At 48.8% G+C, this 19,833-nt stretch overlaps 1 protein-coding gene across 1 annotated transcript in view; it reads right to left on the bottom strand.

The window, feature by feature from the left end:
* The window catches only part of Hk2 (hexokinase 2), a 67,768-nt gene extending 48,325 nt beyond the window's left edge, over positions 1-19,443 (bottom strand). The window contains exon 1 of the mRNA XM_004634134.2: positions 18,938-19,443. Coding sequence (XP_004634191.1) covers positions 18,938-19,000 — 63 coding nt within the window. The 5' untranslated portion in view covers positions 19,001-19,443. The remainder of the gene's footprint in view (positions 1-18,937) is intronic.
* Positions 19,444-19,833: the final 390 nt, after the last annotated feature.

The raw sequence follows: 19,833 nt of genomic DNA, 5'->3' as shown, positions 1-19,833 counted from the left end.
AGAGAGAGAGAGAGAGAGAGAGAGAGAGAGAGAGAAAAGAAGAAGAAGGAGGAGGAGGAGGAGGAGGAATATAAATTATGGCAGTGCATAAATAAGGATTTCCCAGAAGCCTCTTGTTGCTATCCTGTAATAGAAAGCTCTCTTGAACTATTTGAGTCCCTTGGCCTCAGTGAAGGAAAACCCAACTATATCATTCTGCTTCATTTCAGGCTCCTGGTATCTCTCCTGCCTTGTGCCCACTAACCTCCCAAATCTGCCTCAACCTCCCAGGGGTGTGTGGAGTGCCACCCACCCACCCCTTCCTAAATACTAAGTACTAGGGTGCTTCCTAATACTAAGGTGCACAAATGCACAGGTCTTACAGCACCCAGGGGTCAGAGGCCAACACCAGCCCACACGAGGACCAGCCTGGAGTCCTTCTGTGGCACCTGCTTTGTGCCAGCTCTGAGACTCTGTACTCATGAACTCATTTGCCTCAAAGGCAGTAGTGTTAACATCTCTATTCCAGAAAAAGCAAAGGCGATGTGCCAGCCACAAGGACAGGAAGGGCGGTCTGGCTGGTCCATGTCCTCTGCGTGCTCTGCTAGCTGGCTGCCCCACTTCTGCTTGACTACAGTAGATTCACATAGGCCAAATGGCACTGCAGCTGACCAAGAGGGCCATGCCCCTTAAAAGATAGGGGTGATCCCCCCAAGCTGACATGAGGAGCAGGCAGCAGAGAGGGCAGACCACAAGGCTAGCCTGGCAGGCCCAGGACAGTGGATAGTTCTCAGGTCATCGCTGTGAGCATGACACATAACAAAGTCAGACCTCCCACCCAACTTTGCTCAAAGAGAGGAAAGCCCTGGCAGTCTCCCTGATTCCCCACCCACCTTCTAGGCTCTAGGCATCAGCGAAGATAACAGGTTGGGTGTGGAAGAGCAAAGCCTGTGCTCTTAAGGTCCTGCCACCATTCCTCCATAACCTCCTTGTTATTGGTGGTGGTTTTGAGTTTCGTTCTGTTTTTATTTTTTGAGCCAGGCTCTCAATATATAGTTTAGGCTGCCGTAAACTCACTACGTAGCCCAGGGTGGCAACCCTCCTGCCTCAGCCTCCTGAGTGCTTAGATGACAGACATGTACCTCCAGGCTGGGCTTCTCAGTTTATCTCTTGCTACCATGAGGATTCCTGGAAATCCGGCCAGATACTTCTCATACTTACTCTCGAAGAATCAAGTCACCCTCTACTCAAGTCATGCTCCCTTTGCCCAACAGTTTACAACCATCTTTCTAGTGTTCAGTCAGAGCTGAAAACAAAGATGATTCAATGTTCACCAACATTTCTTACCTGTCTGGTGCCAATCTAAAGCTCTAACGACTCTGTATCCCTGGTTACAGTCACTCAGGCGCCAAGGGGTAAAGCCTCGTCTGTCGTCTGTCGTTCAAGGGTCTTTTTAGGGTGGGCGGGCACTCCCACTCTGCCTGCCTGCCCTCTGCCATCTTTGCTTAGATGACCCCATGACCTGGTTTCCTTTTCCTAAAGAGGGGACTAAGAAGAAGGACACAGAAGAGCGGAAGAACTCAAAAGCCCCGTCTCTTGGCCCAAACCTTCCCGCTTTCACCTTGGAAGTCTTTGAACTATCAAAACCTAAGTCCTAGATGGCACCTGGGCATGATACAGCTTCTTAGGGCCACTACAAAGGGACAATTAATCTCCTAATGCCATGGCCTCCCGGACCCACCACAGGAGCCCACTTAACGGGGTGGACACTGCTGTGCTGGGTCTCCAGTGGCCAAGGAAGGAGAAGACAGACACACGACACAGCCTCTAAGCAATGATGATTTTCCTGCATCAGGAAGGAAGCAAATGCGGTCTTAGGAATCCTGTCCACTCTCACCCAAAATGCAGCCAGAAGGAAGGAATACCCGGCCCACAGTCACAGCGATGCTACCAAGGGGACACATGGCAGTGGGACGACAGCTAAAGAATATCGAATCTTAACAAATGAAAAGTCCCTAGTGACTCTGAGGGTCACTAGTTTAAAGTCCCAGAGAATAAAGCTGTCTGGCTCTGTTGATTTGTCTCCCTCCCCCCAGTAGTTACCAGCCCAGATTCAAATGTTCCCAAGCATGAGAAGCTCACTACTTCTCTAAGCTCCGCTGCTCAAGTTAGAAAGCTCTGCTTCCATCAAAAACAAGCCTGGTAACCTCTGCCCCATCTCCATCTTGCTACCTGTTATAAGAGTTCCCAGACTTACAAATCCCCTATGATCAATGTGACAAATATGTAGATTAAAATGACAATAACTTCATTTTTTTTTTAGTTTTCAGACTTGAATGCATATCAGAATCATGAGATGACAATAACTTCATTTGTTTAAAAGCTTCCAGAGGGGGCCTGGCCATAGCTCAGTTCTTTAAGTGGCTGCTTCCACAAAGCTGTGAGCCTCAGGTTGCTGTAGTTCGACTCCCACAACACTCCAGCCAGACAAACCATGCCTCAGGGCATTCAGAGCAAAAAAAAACAAACCCTTATTCCGTTTTCTGGGCTGGTGAGATGGCTCAGTGGTCTAAAGCACCTACTTAGAACAAGCTTAGCAAAGCACAGGGACCGCAGTTCAATCCCCCAGCACCACATGCCAGCCAGCCCTGCCCCCTGGTGGGCTGAGCTGGCCACACATACACACGCGTGTGCGCACACACACACACACACACACATATAAATAAATAAAATTTAAAAAAAAATAAATAAATAAAAATAAATAAATAAAAGCTTCCAGACTTGAATGCATATCAGAATCATGGGGATTTTTTTTTAAATCTTTTATTTATTTATTTGGTACAGGGTCACGCTACACAGCTTGGACTCACAGTGATTGTCTTGTCTCAGCCTCCCCAGCACTGGGATTACAGGCATCGACCACCACACCTGGTTTTGGGGCCAGCACAGCATGACCAGGGTTCTGGGGCTCGCACAACATACAGTACCAGGGATTGAACCTGGGTCCTTGTGTTTGCCAGGTAGGCACTTAGACCACTGAGCTATCTTCCCAGTCCCATGAGGGCTTTGTTAGAAGCATTAAAAATTGATCCCAACTAACCAAAGGAGTGCCCCATCAGCTGGGGGCTCTGGCATCCTCCCCTGCGGCACCTTAGAATAATGGGACAATGAGTGACTGAGTTCTGGTCCACAGGTTTAAGGTCGTTTTTACCACTCTTCTGCCTGGGGTCTCTGAAAGCAAATGGTGCAAGGCATGAGGCCAAGCGCATCCCTGTGAAATAATCCTGTGTTGATGCAGAGTTCTGGGAGCTGGAAAGACAAACCCTGCACTTGCTGGAAAGAGGTTTAAGTTGTTAGAAACTATCAAAACAGAATCATTCAGGCTGATCCTCAGCTTTTTGTTGCTGGTGGTGGTGAAGTAAGGGCTTTGGTGCCACAATCACAGTGAGCAAATCCGAGCTGCAGCACTCGCACAGGTGTGCAACACTGGAAGAGTCACACCCCTGAGTCTCATCCAGTTTCTTCTCTATAAAATGGGACAAAGAGCTCTACACACAGTCAGAAGTATTATTAAATGTACTAGACCTAAAGCTCTGTCCTGCCCCTTTCCACCTTTCCTCTTCTTTCCTAGATTTGTGTCTGCCAAGGGGTGCCCCCTGGGGAGCAAAGCCCTTTCTCAACCCCACTTAGTCACACTCAAGAGTTAACCAGCCAGAGACCCTTGTCCCCACATTCTTTTCCTCTTATCTGGGCCAAAGGAGGAAATAAGAAGTTCTTCCAGGCCTGACAGACAACCCAGGGACAGGCCAGAGCAAAGACTTGAGTCTGGCAAAGCTGCCTGCCTGCCCTAGAGGCAAGGGTGTGTGTTAGAGCCAGCGAGATAGCAGCTCCAGTTGAAATCTGCTCAGCAATGTTGAGATGAGAACTTCCTCATTACATTAGGCAATTTTGGTCAATTTCATCTTCCCCTTATCACACTAGTCCTGTCCCTTTAAGGGCCCAAATTTCCCTGGCAGATGAGCACTAAAGGAAAGGAAATTACAAAGAGCAAAATAAAAGGTAGATAATAAAAAAAAAAAAAAAATAGGGGCTTTGATGTAGCTCAGTGGCACACTGCCTGCCTGCCAAGCATGAGGTCCTGAGTTTGATTCCCAATGCTAAAAAATAAAAAAAACAAATTTTGCCCAGATAAGAAGGGAAAAAGATAGAGGGAGAAGGTGACACGAAAAAAGAATTAAGACATTATCAAGACTGCACAGGAGAAATGTAAACATTATGTAATGCAAACACTTACTTAAAGGTCATTCTCAGAAGCCACCACCTCCCTCCCAACCAAAGGCAGGTTGGCTCAGGCACAGTCCTGGTCAGGCTGGGGCCCCAAGAAGGAAAGTTCTGGAAGGAGCCAGACAGGGACTCAGAGGAACTGAGGTCTGTCATGGAGCAGCTCTGACCAAGCCACACAGTTGTGACAATAATGTGTTCTACTCGATGAATGACAGCCCTGCTGGCCCACCAGGGCCCACCTCCTTTCACAGGCCAGGTCCTTTAGAGTGCTTGGTGGCCAATGCCTGGATCCTGGAATCACCCTTGCTGGTCTCAGAGAGCCTCATTAGTTATGTTTATCAGAGAGCAATATTTTAACCTTGATAGATTGTTTATAGACAGCACTGCAAGTCCCACCTTGGGTTCCTTGGAAATTTTTTAAAGTCTTAAATTTCTAAATCTGTAAGAGTTACTATCATTCAATCTGAATCCCTGACCACTGCTGCAATCTTAATCTCCCACTTTAAAGCACTTATTAAACACCAATTACATATAAAACACCACAGTGAGCTGGCTGTGGTGGCCCACACCTACAATCCCTGTACTCTGGAGGCTGAGGCAGGATAGCAAAAATTGGAGGCTAGCCTGGGCTATATAAGCTTCAAGGACAGCCTGCACTACACGGTGAGTCCTTGTCTGAAAAAACAAGCAAAAAAAATCCACCGCGTAGAGGGATGATCCAAATATACAATGTTTAAATTTTTTTAATTTATTACAATAAAAGATATATTGCCATTAATAGTCCCCCTCACTCCAAACACATTGTTCCATCATTTCTTTACTTTCTGAAGCAGCTCTGGAAGTCCTTTTTTGTTGCCTTTACAAAGCGACATAAAAAAAAATACAACAAATGCTACTGCCAAGTGCCAAGTGCAAAGCAGGCTCACAATAGCATGACCGTGTTTCCTCATCCATCTTATTCTCCAGATCTGGCACTGACCAAGTCTGGCTCGACCCCAAAGTCAGAACAACCATGAAAGGTAAACATTCTGGATCAATTCAGGGCATCAAGGCAGCCACGACAGAGCCACTAAATACATCCACGAAAGAAGACTTCCAGAAGAACTTTAGAAAGTAGCAAGAATCATAGATTCAATGTGGTCAAAGTGATAGTGTTTTGAGGGGGATTAATGGCCATGTGTCTTTCACTGTAATAAAGCTGTTGGTTTTTTTCTAGTTTAAATAGTCACCAAAGACAAGCATGGTGGTACCCTTCTATAAACCCAACACTTGGGAGTCTAAGGCAGGATGATGGTTGAGAGTTCAAGGCCAGCCTGGGCTACAAAGTAAGTTCAAGACCAGCCTGAACTACATAGCAAGACCCTGTCTCAAAAAGACAAAAAAAAAAAAACAAAAAAAAAAACACCCACAATCACTATTTTTCAATCAGTACATACAGAAACATAAATTTTAAAAAAATCCACTACAAGAAATAATACTGTTGATGGCTATAGAACAACGTGAATGTACCTACTGCCATTGGGCTGTATAATTTAAATGGTTAAAATGGCCCACTTTATGTTTTGCAAATTTTATCAGAATAAAGACATTTAAGAAATCAAGATCCCGGCTCTCTAGTACTTTCTAAGATAGCAAAGAAGCCGGCTCAAGTTATAGACCACTACATGAATGCCTCCGGGTGCAAGGAGGTCAGAAAGGCAAGCACAATGCTAGACAGCCCAGGGAAGTGTCACAGGCTTTGGTGACTGTGAGATGAACAGCCTGGAAGGACACAGCTGCTGAGCGGAGCCTCTCAGTGAACCAACACTGACTCCGAGATCTTGGTGTGAAAAGGCTTACAGGGTGTGGCCAAGCCCAAGATCCCAAAAGATTACGAATTTCAGGAGCCAGAAGGCTCTTCAGATCACATTGTCACCCTACTGATATGCTTCATTTTAGAATGACAGAGTTCTTTCACATTTTCTCTTTAAGGGCTCCTTATTTATAACCCATTACTCATAATCAGTGCAATGTAGAATGTGAGAAATCTCAAGTAAGGCCACAGCAGGTCAGAAAAGAAAACAAAATACTGAAGTTTTCAGATGCCACTTACATGAACTACATAGATTTTTTTACCCTACCTAGGAAACAAACTCTTGAGCTGCCAATAGATGGTCAATGTAATTCCATCATTTCTAATCAAAGGCTCTCGGGAAGGGAGGATCATAAAGATCACCTGACGGGAGTAAAGCTGCTGCGTTGCTCCTCACCTTCCCCCTTCCCCATCCCTGGCCAGCCCACTCCTTCTGGGTAGTGTAGACGTTGGTGCCCGGACACACCACGTTCCCTGCTATGGGCCAACTTTGAGATGAAAACACTGATTCACAGAGAGCTGTCACTGATCAGGAATCTCCGAGTTCTGTCCTTAAATCCTTCAAAGTTCTTTGGGTTTTTTTTTTTTTGTTTCCTTGTTTTTTGTTTTGTTTTTTTCCCTCAAACTTGCCCATTTGATGACTCTTATTCTAGAAATCCTTTTACTGAAAATTGACCCAGGCTGCCAAAGCCTTTCAGTAAGCAGGCAGAAAATAAGCAATACATGAATGAGCAAATGCTCATCAGTCATTTCAGGACACACCCTCCTGGCAGAAAGGTGAATTCAAGTGATCAAATAGGACAAGAAAGTGACTGCACAAGCTTAGAAGCAGCAGGGCCAAGGATGCGGGGACACTCAGGCAATCTGAACTTTCTCCAGACTGTTGGCATCTCTGTGAATGCCTAGAACATTCTCTCCAGGAGGCACTGGAAAAACACTAGCGAACTGCTACCAATTAACTTCTACAGCTCAGGCAAGTCAACTTATCAAATTTTAGCTTTCTTAACACACATGTTCTTGTCCTGAAGATACGATCAAAGCATCTATATAGTCCAACCTGTCCTCCTGGTAAATTAGGAAGGGCCATGCCCTCAGAAAGTGAAGGGCCTCGTCTGCTGTACGTCAACCACAGCCAAAGCAAGGCATGGCGGGAAGCACATGACATGAGAATGCACCACAGTCACCACGTGCGGGTCTCACAAGGTGGTGTTGGGTGGAAGAAGCAGATACAAAAAGGGGATGACACACTCACAAAGTGAGTCACTCATATTATGGTATCTGAGATGGAGGAGAAGCCAGGACAGTGGTTATACTTAGTATAAGAAGGGGAAGGAGGGGTGTCAGGGCCAGAAAGTTGAGGCTGGCACTGACCATCACTGTCACTGAATCTGGGTGGCAGTCAGCTCATATGTCTTGTGTCCCATGTGCATTTTTTAATGCAGAAAGTAAAAAAAGCCCAGATACCAAACTTGGCCCTAGTCTACTCAGTACATGTGGTCACAGCACCAAAGGAGAACAGAGTTCAAAAGAGGAGAATCCCAGTTGGACCTGTTGGCACCAGCCTGTGATCCCAGCACTGGGGAGGCAGAGGCAAAAGGAGCACACCAAGTTGAAAGCCTGTTTGGGCTACACAGTAAGTTCAAGGACAGCCTAAACTACATAAGTGAGACCATGTGTCAAAACACCAAGAGCACAATCCCCAAGGGAGATTCAGAGCTTGAACCCAGCCACACACGCATTCCGGTGACTTATATGTGACGCATACTTGTTAAGTTTCAAAAGAATTTCATATTTTTTGCATTATTCTTTTGCCAGTGTTTTACCACAAAAATTTGACAAGGAAACCAAAGCTTGGAGAAGCCTCACCAAACCGCAAGCCTTGTCCCTGGATCAACCCACAACACCCAGTGGCCAGCCAAGTGCCCCAACCCAGGGCACAAGTGTGCCCATCCCAGGAAAGCTGGGCTACGGCTATCAATGACCTCATTAATAATAATTCCCTCAGACTCCTGGGAGGGCTGAGGCTGTGCGAAGAGCAGCCAGTTTATCCTGTACACCTGCCAGGGCAAGGCCAGATGTTTCGGATAAAGGCAGAATAGATGAGTACAGAGGACGCACAGAGCTTAACGAGGGCTCCTGAGTGCTCATCCCCTGACACTCAGCCAATGGAAAGCAATAGCTGGTACAGCACTTCTGCAGACAGGAAGAGGCCTGGCTTGTGGAGTCCGCCATGCCACCACAGACAGGGAGATTCCGGCGCTGACACACCACGAGCCCAGAAGCGGGTAAGTGTGGCCCTGACAGGAGCGTGTGAGCCACTCCCCCAAGATCCTGTTGCACGGTTGTGAGTCACAGGGTTTCCTGTTCTTCCAGTTCTCACTCTCAGATGCATCACGTTACAGCCAGCCAGACCTCAGGCGGCAGCACCTGTCCCAGGTCCAGGAGATGGGCATTTGGGGCACCCAGCCCTGGGACTCCCATCCTCAGAGTCTGTTCTGAATCTGGGACAGCAGGGAAAATGAGTACTCTGTGCCAGGTGTGCTGAGGCCCTGGCTTCATCCCTCTACCCAAGGACACTGACTAAACACCAAATTGAGTGTGCCAGGGCTGGGCTTGGCAAACACTGGAGCACAGGGCTCCATCCACGACAAGAAGGAACTATGTCAGCGTGGGATTACAAGCTGAAAGTGAGACAGCTGCCAGTTTTGTACACTGTAACAAAATATGAATTTATCACTTAAGTCACATCACTACAATTCTGAGCAGCATTTGTATTGAAAACGTTAGGAATGTGTGCATGAATTGACTCCTATGCCTAAAATGTTCTCCTTGGGCCTAGAAATTCTCACCCACCTTTTTTGAACCAGGGATTGAACTCAGACCCTTGCACTTGCCAGACAAGCACTTATCCTACTGAGCCATCTCTCTTTTTTTTTTCCCTTTGGTGGTGCCAGGGATTGAACTCAGGACCTTGTGCATGCCAGGCAGGCATTTATGTAGCTGAGTGTCTCCCTGCTCCCCCTGCCTGCTTTCAACATTAATGTCCTCTCCCCAGCCAGTGATGCCAGTGTACTTGTGACACCTTGCTTGTCCCCTCCTCGGGCATCCCAGACCACTTCAGGCACCACTAAATCTGCTTCATATTTAAGCTGCCAACAGCTCTATCAAAAACTCAAGATATAGTAGGTTTTCAAGAAATGTGTTCATAATGGCTCCCTACAGGGGGTAGGGAAATGCCAACTGGAGCTGGAAGCAAGAACTCAGGGAAGGGGAAAAGCTGGCTACTCCGGCCTGGCAGGTGCGTGGCAAACCTTGTTCTTCAGGCCTGTGCCCTTGCTGCATAGGGTCCTGTCATTGTTTCCTCCTCATCCACCTGCCTGCCTTGCACAGTACAATAAATTTCCAAGAGGTCAGATGCCACCAACCCCAGACAGCCCCATGCTAAGGACCACAGGGGTACTACTCCCTACTCGTGTCTGCTGTCAGTGACTGCCTGCTGAGCCAAATCCCTCTGGGCCATTCCTCTGCTCCAACACCAGGACCAGGCCCAGACCTCCCAGTCAGCCCCAACCACCCCAAAACCCCACCCACCACAGGCAAGACCCCCATGCATTCCCATTTACCCAAGAGAGTCCAATCATACACTTGAAGTGGTGGCATGGCTGTGAACAGTACCCCCTGCACTCATTTAACTCTCAAAAGTCGCCCAGTTTGAACAATAAATTATAGGGTTCACACACGGACAGCCCACAAAGCAAGCCCTGACTTTGTTCTTGGGGAACCCACACTTTAAAGATGAGACTTCCTGCCTCCCAGATGGTGTTTAGAAGAAACGGGACAGAGACCAGGAAACTAGGTTCCAACTCTGTGGCCTATACCGGATGGCAGAGCTGCTCCCTGAGTCAGAGCATCAGATTCCTTCAACTATAAATTGAAGTCTTGGGATCCATGATCCCAGAGGTCCCTTCCCAGCTGACACCTGACTCACAACCCCATGAAACCTCCAGTTGGTCCAAGTGACCTGCACAAGGGGCAGGGGTTGCATGCAGGTATGGATTCAGGAGGCAGACTGTCTCATCAAATCCTAGCTTGCCCTGGGCAAGGTGTTGGCCCGCTCTGTGCCTGGTGTCTTCATCTGAATGACAGATAAGGTGCCTATGCGGAAGGGCAGCTGGAGGGAGCCCAAGCTAGTGCACATGTGGAGGGTATTAGCAGAGGTCAGCTCTTAGCATGGCAGTATCTGTCATCTTGAAGACACTTGTGGAGATGCAACTTCATGTAGAAGGTTTCGTGGAGGACACAGAGAAAATCCTGAAAATCTGCACAGAGGAGGAGGAAGAAGGAAAGAGATGAGAAAGGAAAAACGCCTCAAATGTACTCACTGAACTCTACTTAACGCTGTCAGGATGCTTATCTTTATTTCTTCATAAGATGATAGAAATGCCAAAAAGAGGGTAGAGGGCCGGGGAGGTGGCTCAGTAAAATAAGTGCTTCCCTGGCAAGCACAAGGGCCTGAGTTCAATCCCCAGTTCCACCAAAGAGAGAGAGAGAGAGAGAGAGAGAGAGAGAGAGAGAGAGAGAGAGAGAGAGAATAGGGACCGAGATACACCTTGCTGCACTGGCAGAGCACTTGCCGGGCATGGGCAAGGCCCTGGGTGCGACCTCCAGCAGTACCAAAATTAAGAAGCTGCATGTGATTTCAGTGTGGCCTAACTAGCCCACTAGGAGGCTTATCTTTAAATTTTAAAAATTAAAAATAACCAGGTTGGGAATAAGGCCTTTTTTAGAATTCAGACCCAGGACAGGGATGCCGAATATGTAAAGGCACACAGGAAAGGTGAATGGGGGCACCCCACAGGCGCCAGGGCCAGATTTTCGGAGCCCAGGCCCATTCCATTGGTTGGCTCTGAGATAAGGCTTGATCCAAGTTCCTCCAGGAAAAACAAACATGTCAAGATGGTGACCACCTGTAAAACAGGGTGGCATTTCAGGAGAAATGGGTCTCAATTCACCAGAATAGAGCCAGGACCCCTGACTGGAATAAGGCAAAAGTTGCTCAAGAGCTAGAGAATGTAAATCCCACAAACACAGTCCCCAGGGACTTGTCAAAAACCTAAGGCATCCCTAGGTCAGCAGGAGGTAGCACTCAATAGCTCCCGTCTGAAGATGAGCTCTCCGTTGAGGTCCAAAGCGGCCAGGAACCCCCTGCAGCAAGCCGAAGACTGTGGGAACCCCCTCTCCTCCAGGCTCAGATTCCTTCAGGGACTCTCTGGCCACCAAGGGGAGCCAAACTACCCATGGCCTGGTCATGTGACCCTTCAGCCCAGGGGACCTCAAGCAGTTTTCCCAAAGGGAAGCCAGGGTCTGGGGCAGATCTGAGGGAGAGCAAGAATCCAACTGGAAATGTTGTGGTTTTGGTTTTATTTTTTTTTTTGGGGGGGGGAGTTGAACTCAGGCCCTTGGGGGGGATTAAACTCAGGCCCTTGCGGGCAAGGGCTTAAGCAAGCGCTTATTCTACTGAGCCATCTCACCCCCACCAGCTGGGAAATTGCAGCAGAAGAAAACTTTGACGGAAGGGCAGCCTCAGCACCTGCCCCTAGGAGCCTCTGCACTGCACCACCTGGGGGAAGTTACTGCAGGAGCCGGGAGGGTGGTGGGGAGCTCTTGCAGTGCAGCTGCCTGGAGCCATGAGGCTACTTCAATTCGGGGTGCACCAGGAGGCAGAGACCCTGATCAGCATGCCACCTCCCCAGAGTCGAGGACAACTCTCCTCTGCCCAGAAAAGCTGAGGTTTCAGGAGATGAAAGATGCTTTTTTTTTGCAGAACCAGGGATTAAACTCAGGCCCTTGTGCTTGCCAGGGAAGTGCTTATTCCACTGAGCCATCTCCCTGGCCCCTGAAAGATGCTTTTTATCCTAGCTTAAGAAACTTTTTATACTCTGCCCCCCACGCTGTCTTAAGGGGGGACATCACTGCACAAATGAGCCTAGACCCACACACTCTCAGAGAAGCCCTCGAGCAATACACATGGGATATGGGGCATCTTTGCTGTCCAGGTGGCTAGGACATCAGAGCACCTAAGGACCTGTACTCTTTGCTCCCTGTAGAAGTAACACAGAGTACATAAAGCACTATGTCAGAAACACTTCTTAAGAGCATAACTTAATAACTCTTTCATTTAATCCTTCAAACTCCCCTGTTACAGTTATTCAACAGTCTCCTCCTTTCCTAAGAGGAAGAAACTGAGGCCTAGAGAAGTCTCATATCTGGCCCAAGGCTCTGGGTGATAAACCAGAACTCAACCCCAGGGAGACAAACTAGATCTCACCACACAGCCTCCCAAGACCCTCAGGACTGTCCCCACCCCTCAGGGCTGTCATGGGCCCCTCTTTGCTTCCCAGCCATGGTGGCTCTAGAACTCCTATTTCTCTAGCTCATGTGCCTCTCTACCTGGGAGGCCAGCAGATGCCCAGTCTCCATGGAAACTCGATCACAGCCAGAGAGTCCCCAGGACACACGGACAGCCTTCCCAGCTGGTTCTCCAGAGCTCTGGCACAGCCCCACATTTTCTGGTTGAGCACAGAGTAGCATCAAGTAGCCCTGCCCCAGGGAAGCCACCTTTCAAGGAGATCACCACAGGAACAGATCACCAGTGGCTGCTGACTGAGGCTGGCAATCTTCACCTTCAGTCCCTGTTTTCAAAAGGCCACTTCCCACCATGGTGTCCCAGGATACAGCACATTTATGGTCAGGAGCCCAGGGCTCTGGTCCCACCTGGAGCTACCAAGTAGCTGTAGAAGTGGGAGCGATGCATTAGAAAACTGAAGGGGGAGGGGAGGAAGCTATGTTCTTCTAATATGGTTTATCAATCTCCACCCATAGACATTTAGAGCAGATAATTCTCTGTTGTGGTGAGGGATTAGTGTTTGGATCTAAATAAAATGTTCCCTGGATGGCTAACTCCATGGGTGGGGCCTGGTGGAAGGGAGTGGGACAGCAGGAAGCTGACCTTGGGGAACCACATCTTGACCCAATCCCCCACCCCTTCCTCTCTGGCTCTTCTCTTCAATTTCCTATTTGCCAGGAGGCAAGTGCCTTCCTCCCTCACACCCTTCCAGCACAACCTCCTCTTCTGCCTGCCTACAGGATGAAACCAGCCAAAAGCAAAGCAATCCATGTGCCAGAACAAGTTTTCTTTATTATTATTTTCAGGTATGGCTAACCAATGGGCTAACACGTGCACAGCAGGATTAGTGATCATCCCCATCCAGCATCTATTTACTGACACCTGTAGAACATACCCACCCACCAACCTCGTGACAACTAAAAGAGGCCTCCAGACACGGCAAAGGTCCATTGCAGGGAAATCCTAGATGAAAACTACTGCTCAGAGAAACAGTAAAAAGACTCAGGCTTTCTTCCTACCCCACTGGATCCCCTGTAAATCTAGGTAGAGCAGAAATTCCTACTCTTTAGGATTGGCTGGGATGGCCGTCTCCTCACAAAATTTCATGGGCCAAAAGGTCAGCAGCACCAAGGCTGAGAAAATGGCCTTAGAAACAACAGCAACAGAGAGCAAGCGCTCCCTGCCCAGGGCAGCAAGTAAGCCAGGCACCATCCACAGAGACCATTAAGACCCATCTAGTGAACTCGGATTTAATTTGCACACCCCGCCCTTCTGCTTTGAAGTGGCAGTGACAGTCAACGCAGTGTTAGGAAACATACCAAATTTTCTGACTTTTAAAACTCTAGTGATCATGAGGAACCTCTTAGCAAAAGTTGGTCTTTTAAGCAGGAAGTGGCTGCACAAAGGAGGCCCATTTTCATGGGTACCCTAGGTTTTTTTGGACATTCTATCTCCTTACTCCCCCCTGCCACATTTTAACTCTGTGGATGTGTTGCTCTGATTTCCCTTGGAAAGGGGCCACCAACTGTCCCTGACCACTTTGGGCTTGAGAAAAGTTCAACTTTGAAACTCAATGTTTTTTAAAAAGATGCTGGCTTTGACTGAGCAGCCTCAGAGAATTTTAATTCATGCAAAGGAAAAGAAAAAAAGCTTTCCTGGTATTCTCTGAAATATGATTTTTGCTATGTAAGTCGGTTGTTTAGCAAGAGCAACCAACTTTCCTAATACTATCCATTATCTTCTGAGCAGGGGAAAGGGTTGTATCAAGATAACTAAAGTACTACAAATTAAACAAATGACACCTTATATCTGTCGATGACACTTAACCTAGATAACACTAACCTAAAGAAAAAGAATCCTAACGTTTTAGCCAAGTGGGGACAGGTGCACGCCAGAACCAAAAGTTGAGGCAGGAGGATCCTCAGTTACACAGTGAGTTCAAGCCCAGCCTGAACTACACAGCAAGACCTTGTCTCAAAGTAATAACCATAATAATCTTATTAAGGCTTTAATCAGATTACTCCTACTTTTAACAACAGTCAAAGGTGTTCCAAATGTATCAAGGTTCTGTTGAGGTCTCTTAGCTCCCCATCAAGTCACTATGTCCTCTCTTAGACTTAGTGACCTAGTCATAAACTCACTTTCCTGGAGTCCTATCTCTCCAGACATCTGAAAGGTATTGGTTTCTGTTTCTCTCTTAGCACCCCAGAGGCCTTGTACCCTGAGTAAATTCTTAAGACATTACAGTTCTTGCCTGTTAAAGAATTTGTTGACTCTTTCTGTTCCCAAGACAGCTCACACTCGAGTCCAGGTTGAAGGCTGCCCCTTGCTATTGTGTCAGGAGCCTAAGTGAACGTTATAGATGCAGCACTGGAGCTTGATCAATGACAAAAGAAAGGATTGTATGCTTCATTGCATTTCTATAGCTAACTTAGCTCAGATTCTTATTCCTAAGACAAAAATCTTATATCTTGCCTCAATACACCTCAGTAGAACAACCTCTCCTGACATACGAACACAGGACACAGGCCTTGATTGCTGGGGAAGGAACCTCCTCTTCCCTCTCTGCCCCTCAGGTCACTCCTCTCAGGCCAGGCTTCAAGAAGAACCAGCCCTGAAAACTGCTTTCCTTACCCATCCCTTGCTCTACTTCTTTCTCCAGGCAGTTCCCCTCCTCTACTCTCGCACCCATCAGTGACCAGAAGCTGTGGAGACAGAACTGAATAGTGAGGATTGTCCCTGTCCTACAGTAGCAACTGGCACTGAACACAACCAACTTTCTCAAAAAATGGCGAAAGGAAGCAAATGCCTCGAAAAATGCAAGTTCAGCAACACCACCCGGGCCAGGTAGAAAATGAGAACTGTGAACAAGGAAGTAGCTTGTGAAAGGAGGGCATTAAGTGGAATAAGAAAAAAAGTCAGGCTGCACATTCCGGGCCACAGAAAGGGCATGGGCAGTACGACCTCAGGAGAACAGGCATGCAGAGGAGGGGTGACTCAAGTCTCCAGAGAATGAAAACATGGAAGGAGATGAGGCTAAAGAAGGTAGGACCAGGTGGCTTGCAGTAGCCAATGGAGAGTTGTAGAAGCTTTCTGAATTAATCCAGACTGGGTCCTGAAAGAGACTAGAAAAGAAACTGAGTAAGCCTTTGAAGTAACCCACATACCACGTGACAAAGATGTATTTGTGAGAAAGGAAGCTAGGACAGCAACCATTGAAGAACAGTAGCCATGGCCCTATGCTATCCCATGGCCATGGGCCACAACAAGGGCCACAAGGTGACTAAGAATGTGAGCACACTGAGGCACAGCCACAGTCACACACTGCCTCACCAAACACACCAAGTTCATGCACCATGGAGCTGCTCATGGTCTCCAAGGACAAAAAAGCCCTCAAGTTCATCAAGAAAAGGGTGGGGAGGTACATCCATGTCAAGAGGAAGTGCAAGGAACTGAGCAACATGCTGGCCGCCATGAGGAAGGCAGCTGCCAAGAGCTGAGCCCCTCTGGAATAAAGCTTTGCAGAAAAAACAGAAAGAAAGAAAGCAGGCAAGCTGGTAACCATGAGTCCAGGGAACCCACTCCTGGTCCCCAGAGACAGGGAGCATGTGGCTACCGGCATGGTGTCTACAAATGAGAAAATGGTACACAGTGCTCTTACAAAAACCTTGTGGCTGGGGCTGGTAAGATGGCTCAGTGGTCTAAAGCAACTACTTAGAACAAGCTAAGCTAAGCAAAGCACAGGGACCGCGGTTCAATCCCCCAGCACCACATGCCAGCCAGCTCCGCCCCCTGGTGGGCTGAGCTGGCCACACACACAAAAAAAAAAATATAAATAAATAAATAAAATTTAAAAAAGAAAAAACCTTGTGGCTTTCTTTGGGCAAGTTACTCCGTGCCTCAGTTCCTCACTGGAAAGCAGAGTTGTACATAATATGCATGCTTACCTCCTGGAGTTGTTTCAGTGTTAAGTAACTAACCTATATCAGTACATGCTGTGTTTGCTCCTGGGTTCCAAAGTTTTAACTGGCAAAACACTCTTCTCAATGCCACCAAACTACTGGGCTTGTCCACCAGGAGACAGATGGTGCTAGTTCTCTAAATCTCCAATGCCCTAGACTATAATGTATAAGATGATGTCATCACAAGTGGATTTCAGAGCCATCCAACCCAAAGCCTTCTCCAAAGATTCTAAAACTCAGCCTTCAGCCTTCTCTGTTTCCTTCCTGGACCAAAGACATCTGGATACTCCCAAAATACTCTCTTCTTCCTTGTTGCAGCTGGAATCAAACAGCTCTTATCTAAGCCTGCTTTACTCACCTAAATTGGGAGTCTAAATCCCAGGATTGACACCTGGTGAGAAGGCCTTACTCAATTCTGCCCCCATTGGTAACTTAGAAGAAATACATCCAGTGTCCCCGGGGAAACTTCACAGGCTGTATGTAGGTAGAGAAAAGATACCTACAGGAAAGATGTTTTCACATTGTACATTGTAAGTGAGCAAGGCTTCAGTCCTCTAAGTCTTAACAAAAAGAAATGAATGGTCCAAGGAGGCTACAAGGCCCCACAATGCATGGGGCTTAGAGATCATTTCCACATATTCTAGCTAAATTTTTTTTTTACCCTTGTTTAGTTAGGAGAGAGGATTCTTGGGCCACAGAATAACGCAGATAAGTAAATCTGTGAACGAACTTACATCCTGGGGCTATTTTCACCCAGATGAGAAGACCTCCCTTGTACTAACCAGCCTCCACTTTGTACTTTGGGTCTTGCCAAGAGATGACAGTCTTCCCCCAAGAGTTAACTCGTATGTCGGGCAGAGAAACATACGGAAGTTGCCAAGATCCTGCCAGCTCAAAGACACGTTTTAAATAAACTGAATTAAAGTGCAGGGCCACATCCCCAGAAGAGTTTAGAGTAACAGCACTTACAAAGAAAGAGTAAAACAAGTAAACCAAGATCCTCTGCTCCCTACTCAGATCTGAGCTTCATCCTCCACCGGCTTGAAAACATCAAGATAGTAACTTCTCATACTTCCCCGGGACCTGGGGACCACCAGAAAGGGGACACCGCAGGTTTACCACAGCACGATGTCCAGACATTTTCCCTAAAATGTATTCCCATTAGACATTGAAATTCCAAGTATGTAATAATTGAGCAACGCTCAGTACTTGACTGACAGCCCTAAAATAACTTTCAACCTTACCCCCTTCCCCGACCATTCCCTCCCTCAAACCCCAGCCAAGGGTCAGGGCAGGATCCAGTCGCCGAATCCTGGGCATTTCAGAAACTCAGTTCCCCCTCGAGTCTGAGCACCCTGGCCCGGACCCACCCTCACCTCCACACCCGGGCAGGGAGAGTGAGAACCCCGGTAGTACAGAGGCCCTTTCTTATGTAAATGACCAGCGGGCCGCTGTGATAGCTCGGGTTGCGGGGACAAAAACCAGGTAGGAGCAGACAGATCCGGGCCTCTGGCAGAAAAAAAGCTCATTTTTCAGAACACGAATCTCAAACATCTGGGAAACCTGGCGCGGTGGTACATGCCTGTAAATCCCAGCACTCAGGAGGATCACTTCGAGTTCAAAACCAGCCTGGGCTACAAAGTGAGTTCAAGTTTTCACTACATAGTGAAACCCTGTCTCGAAAAGATAAATGAATATATAAATACACATATAAGTACATAAATCTGGGGAAACGGGGGTGGGGTACAGAGAGTGGTCCTTTCTGAGTAACTTTTAAACGCAAATCAGGGTCCAAAGTCCGCTCCCCAACTAGGGGACAAATCTCCGGGTCGCGATGAGGAGCGGTCGCGGAGAAAGGACGCCCCTCGCCGAGCCTCAGTTCCGGGAGACTCAGTTCCGGGGAAGGGGCGCGCAGGCGAAATTCCTCTACGTCCTTTCCCGCTCCTTCCCGGGTCGGCTTTTTCTCCAGCCCGCCTCCGCAGGGCAGTGAGGAATCACAGAAGAAACCACGCTTCCTCCAAGCGTCCTTAAGCGCCAGAGGCCCCCAGCTGCCCCCAAGCGGCCGCAGAGCCTCCTCCTCCCCCCACCCCGCCACGATCCTCCCCACGTGCTCTCGCCGGAACTCGGGCTTCGGAAGGGGGGCTCCCCCCACGTGGGCCAGGGCAGACCTTGACTACGTGCCTGCCGGCGCCCCTCCAGAAACAAGAAAAAAAAAAAAAAAATGGGGGTCGGGGAGACTCGCGCAGAGCTACGGGGAGGGAGCGCACTCGCACGCGCGCTCCAGCCTCCCAGAGCCTAGCGGACGTGGCTCCTCGTGCCACGGAGTTTCCCAGCTACCCGACTTTTTCCGCGTCCCTAGCCCCAAGGAAGGAAGAGGCAGGACCCGGGAGTTCCGGGCGACCACGCAACTTTGTCGAAAGTGAGCCAACCGCCATCCTGCGCGTGCTTACTTACCTTCTGCACTTGGTTACGATTGAGCTCCGTGAAGAAGCAGGCGATCAGATGCGAGGCAATCATCCTGTTGCAGCCAGGCGGCGTGGAGTTGGGAAACCCAGGCGCAAGCGCTTGCGGGGGAGGCGAGTGGCGCGGGCCGACCGCTTTGTACCCGGGCTCGGCTGCTTGGCAGGGAACGGGGGTCCCAGGAGGCAGCCAAAGCAGGCTAATAGTGTTTGCGGACCGGCTGGGGTGGTCTCGGGTCTCTAGAAAGAGGTTTTTGGAGTCAATTGCTAGAAGCTGTCTAAGTATCACTTCAGGCTACTTTTTTGGTTACCCAGTGTCGAGCCAGCCACACGGTCACTTAAGAAGAATCACAGCCAAGTTTCACTAAGGCAGTCGGATCTCTTCGGCTTACTCCCACGATGCTCCGGCGAGCGATGTTGCCAGTGGCCTGGGACTGACACGATGTTGCCAGTGGCCTGGGACTCCAGCGCTGGAGTTTCGTGCAACAATGTGGCTTATTGAAGGGCTGCCGGCTCGCGGGCCGCCCGCTCAATGACGTGCGCACTCCCATTGGCTGCACAGAGAGGGTGTGTGCGCCTGCGGGCCGCCCGTCGGAGCGGCCCAGCCAATCACCGTGCACGATCCGCGGGCGCGGCTGCTCCGACACCCGAGCGGGCTAGCTGGAGAGGCGCGCCTGGGGCGTGGGGCGGGGCCTGGCTCTCCGAATGGGACGTGTGTTCCGTGGCAAGAAGCTGGGACGCTAAAGCGCATGAGCCACCGCCGCGTCAGCCGGAGCTCGGGGTGGGGGGCGCGTGATCGCGGACCCAAGAGAGGTGGGAGGACTGGAAAGACAAGTCACTGGACTAGCACACGCCCTGTGCAGAGATACACCGTCTGGTATCTCGGGATCA

This window comes from Octodon degus, unplaced genomic scaffold (genome assembly GCF_000260255.1).
Source record: "Octodon degus isolate 3935 unplaced genomic scaffold, OctDeg1.0 scaffold00058, whole genome shotgun sequence".
NCBI classification, from domain to species: domain Eukaryota; kingdom Metazoa; phylum Chordata; class Mammalia; order Rodentia; family Octodontidae; genus Octodon; species Octodon degus.
Note: the sequence above shows the minus strand (reverse complement) of the source record. Positions and strands in the feature narration are given on the sequence as shown.